Source organism: Gracilinanus agilis, chromosome 3, assembly GCF_016433145.1.
Source record: "Gracilinanus agilis isolate LMUSP501 chromosome 3, AgileGrace, whole genome shotgun sequence".
In the NCBI taxonomy this organism is placed as follows: Eukaryota; Metazoa; Chordata; class Mammalia; order Didelphimorphia; family Didelphidae; genus Gracilinanus; species Gracilinanus agilis.
In genome coordinates, this window is record NC_058132.1 from 3,924,776 (window position 1) to 3,928,031 (window position 3,256).

The 3,256-nt window shown below is 71.9% G+C and overlaps 1 protein-coding gene, 1 long non-coding RNA gene and 3 other non-coding genes across 6 annotated transcripts in view; all 5 read left to right on the forward strand.

Moving 5' to 3' along the window:
- The first annotated feature begins 718 nt into the window (after positions 1 to 718).
- On the forward strand, positions 719 to 2,041 carry LOC123242879. 2 transcript variants are annotated; one of them, XR_006505838.1, is made up of 5 exons: positions 719 to 887; positions 1,010 to 1,106; positions 1,318 to 1,450; positions 1,628 to 1,678; positions 1,906 to 2,041. It is a non-coding gene; the product is annotated as an uncharacterized LOC123242879 (long non-coding RNA). The 2 variants fall into 2 exon arrangements; XR_006505839.1 differs by lacking the exon at positions 1,010 to 1,106.
- On the forward strand, positions 1,144 to 1,234 carry LOC123243499. The gene has a single exon (XR_006506020.1). It is a non-coding gene; the product is annotated as a small nucleolar RNA SNORD88 (small nucleolar RNA).
- On the forward strand, positions 1,492 to 1,576 carry LOC123243501. The gene has a single exon (XR_006506022.1). It is a non-coding gene; the product is annotated as a small nucleolar RNA SNORD88 (small nucleolar RNA).
- On the forward strand, positions 1,757 to 1,845 carry LOC123243500. The gene has a single exon (XR_006506021.1). It is a non-coding gene; the product is annotated as a small nucleolar RNA SNORD88 (small nucleolar RNA).
- Positions 2,042 to 2,854: 813 nt separating the features above from the next.
- Positions 2,855 to 3,256, forward strand: part of NUP62 (nucleoporin 62) — a 6,247-nt gene continuing 5,845 nt past the window's right edge. The window contains exon 1 of the mRNA XM_044666656.1: positions 2,855 to 3,251. Within this exon, the coding sequence (XP_044522591.1) occupies positions 2,855 to 3,251 (397 nt within the window). The remainder of the gene's footprint in view (positions 3,252 to 3,256) is intronic.

Consider the following 3,256-nt stretch of genomic DNA (forward strand, 5'->3'; position numbering starts at 1 on the left):
TCGACTTCCCAGACTGTCTGGCAGGAGGGCTCGGGCTTGGCTTGCTGAGGCCTTACTGAACGCTTATGGACCACTGCGGAAGGATGGCTCAGTGGATAGAGCACCGGGCCGGAGTCAGCAAGATCTGGGTTGCATCCCTCGTCTTGGAAGCCAGCCTGGCCCCTGGCTCCGAGGCAGAGAGCGGGGAGTAGGGAGGGGCCGAGGCCACCTGGGGACCCAGGGCCTCCCGGGTCCAGGCCGGGCTCTCCGAGTTTGCCCGGCCCCTCGCGGCCTCTTCTCCGAGCTGGGGAGAGCGAGGCTGCGGAGCCGTACGGGGCCAGCGCGGCAGCGGGCCACTGCGGACGGGAAAGGGACCGCAGGCAGGCAGGCAGGCAGACCCACGGCCCGCCGCACGCGTGGGGCAGCCACCGAGCACGTACTCTGGGGCGGCAGAGCCCCCAGTGCAACGGGGCAGACGAGGCCCAGGGCTCCTCCTCCCACCCAGCACCGGCCAAGTCCTCCTCCAAAAGCGCGTCCCCCAGAGACCCCGCAGGAGGCTGGGGAGGCCACGAGCCGGAGAAGAGGGACTCTGCGCGGCTGACTCGGGCCAGCCGCCCACGTCGGCTTCGAGGACTCGCAGGCTCCACCTTTCCCTGTCAATCACCCCGGCTCGCCCCGCCCAGCCCCTTCTGCGCATGGTCGGAAGCTGAGGCGCGCCGTCAGTTCGCGCCGCGCGCCGCCTCGGGACGGCACGGCGTGCCTCGGCTCCGCACGGGCACGGACTGATGGCTTCCACGTGGACTCCGCTCGTGGGTCCCGCGCGTCCTACGGAGAGGAGCGGGTGGGCTGTGCAGCCATGGGGGGTTGAGGACACGTGACCAGCCTGTGGGGGCCCGCGATGGCAGCACGTAAGCGCGGGGTGCCGGGAGGGCCGAGCACGTAGCAGGCCCCTTCCTCATTCCCTCTGTACCGTGGGCGGCGGGGCGGGGATCTCTAAGCGTCCCCCCCAGCCGATTCCTCTTTCTCCCAGGCTCTCCTCGGGTATGAGGCCGTCCGGAAGCCCCTCTGTGTCAGGAGCGGGGTCTCCCCGGGAAGAATCATGGGCAGGCTGCCCGCGGGAACCACAGGTCCGGAGGGGGGAGCCTGGGCTGGGGCGGCCGGGCGGGGCTCCCGTGATGCCAGCACTGGGCTCTGAGCCTCTGAGGACAAACACGGTGCCCCCCAGGCCTTTGACTCCTGGGGGCCTGAGGAGCCCCGGCCCTGGGGGAGGGGGGTTTCCCAGAATCCCCGGGGGAGGGTGCGGGGCTCCCAGCTCTGACCTCCTTTCCTCCCTGGCAGAGGCCGCAGGCCTGGGGTCCGAGGCGGGTGACTGTCCAGAGAGCACCGAGCGGCAGCAGCAGCTGAGCGGAGCCGATCTCAGTTTCTCTCTCTGTGCAATGGGAAGCCTGGCCCGGGGCCTCCCGTGATAGAGGTAAGGGGGGGCGCGTTCTCAGCCCGTCCCAGGGGGAGAGGGCACCCCGATGATGCCAGCACTGGGCTCTGAACCCCCGTGAGGACAGACCACGTGCCCCCTGGCCTCCAGGGCTCTGAGGGGTCCCTCCCTCCCTCTTTCCTTCCCTCTCTCCTAACGCCGTCCTTCTCCTTGCAGGTGCCCCGGCTCTCCGCGTGTGGGCTCGAGGACTTCTCCAGGCCCAGCCAGGTACTTAGCCAGGTCCTGCCCTTCCCCCCAGGGGAGGAGCCCTCCGCGGGGGGCCTGGAGGGGGGAGGCGGCCTTCCTGCGCCCCGATGATGCCAGCACTGGGCTCTGACTGCTCTGAAGACGTCCGTGCCCCCTGGGCCTTTGACTCCCAGGGGTCTGAGGGGCCGCGTGGCCAGGGGGAGCCCTGGCTTCGCAGCCCCCCTCAGCCTTTTCTGTCTCCTTGGCAGGCCCCGGAAGCTCAGAGAGGAAGTTGGGAAGGGAGCCCCGCGCTGGAGAAGACCGGGCCGAGCGCTCCGGGCCGGCCCTGCTGAAGGCCCTCCTCCCTCCCCTCCCTGCCCCGCTGAAATAAAATGTTGGAGAAAGCTTTGGGCCCGGCGGCCTTCCTGCCTTCCTTCCTTGGCGCCACTCGCACTCGGGGCCGGGAAATGCTCGGGAAGGGCGGCTATGGGGCGGGGGCGGGAATGGCCTTGAGGGTGGTTTGGGGCCGAGCTGGGAGGGGGCGAATGGGCCGCATGGAGGCCGGCCAGGGCTGGGTGCCAGAGGCTGCGGGGACCCGGGCTGGCCTTCGGTTGGCTCCTCGTGGCCCGGCCAGGTCTCCGCCTTTCTGGGGGCTTCCCGGCCCGGGGAGCCCCGGGGCCGCCATTGCTCGGCCACCCAGGGATGGAGGAGCCGGCGGGGGTCGGGCTGGGAGCAGAGCTCCGGCAGTCTCAGGCGGAGGGGAGGCCCGGGAGGCCGCTGCACCTCGGGCCGCCGTGGGGCCGCCTTTCCCCGGGCCTGGTCGGCAGAGGGCGGCATGATTCCACTGTTGCTAGGGGAGCCGGCCGGGGCAGAGAGGCCAGGCCCCGCCATCGGCTTCGGGAAGGAGAAGCCGGCGGCGGCCATTGTGGGCTTGGAGTCATGAGTCAATTGAGCTCTGGAGGCGGCGGCCCTGCAAAGCCGACCATCGCGGCGCCAGGGCCTGGCTTCGCTTTCTCCAGCCCCGGCTCTGGAAGAGGCTTTGCTTCGGGGGCTCCGGCCCAGGCTGCCGCAGCAGGCATCTCTGCTCCTGTTGGCTTCGCCCCTGCCTCGACGTCTGCGCAGCCTACGGCCTTCGGCCTGGCCCCGCCGGGGCCTTCCTCAGGGTTGGTTGCGGGGAGGTTGGTCCCCGGCGGCGTTGGGCCCCCGCCCCCTCCGGGCATGCCGGGGCCCTTCGGCCTGGGCTCCCCAGTGAGCATGGGCGGCCGGGCCCCCGCCCCGTCCGGCTTTATTTTCAGCCCGCCCACGGCCTCGGCATCACCCGGCTTCTCCTTCCCCCCCGGGAATGCTCCCCAGCCGGGGCCCCCGGCTTTCAAACTGGGCTCGGTGGGGAGCCCGGGGCACCCCACGGCCCTCTCAGGGCTAGCCTTCGCCTCCGCCGCCGCTGCCCCGGCATCCCCCGCGGTGCCTCCCACCCAGCCACTCCCGGCCTTCGGCCTGGGCGGCCCGGCCTCTTCGGGACCCGCTGCGGTGGCCCAGGCGCCTCTGCAGGCCTCGGGCTTCAAACAGGTGCCCCCGGGGGCTCTGGGCCCCGCCCTCCAGGCCCCCGCCGCCCCCGGCCCC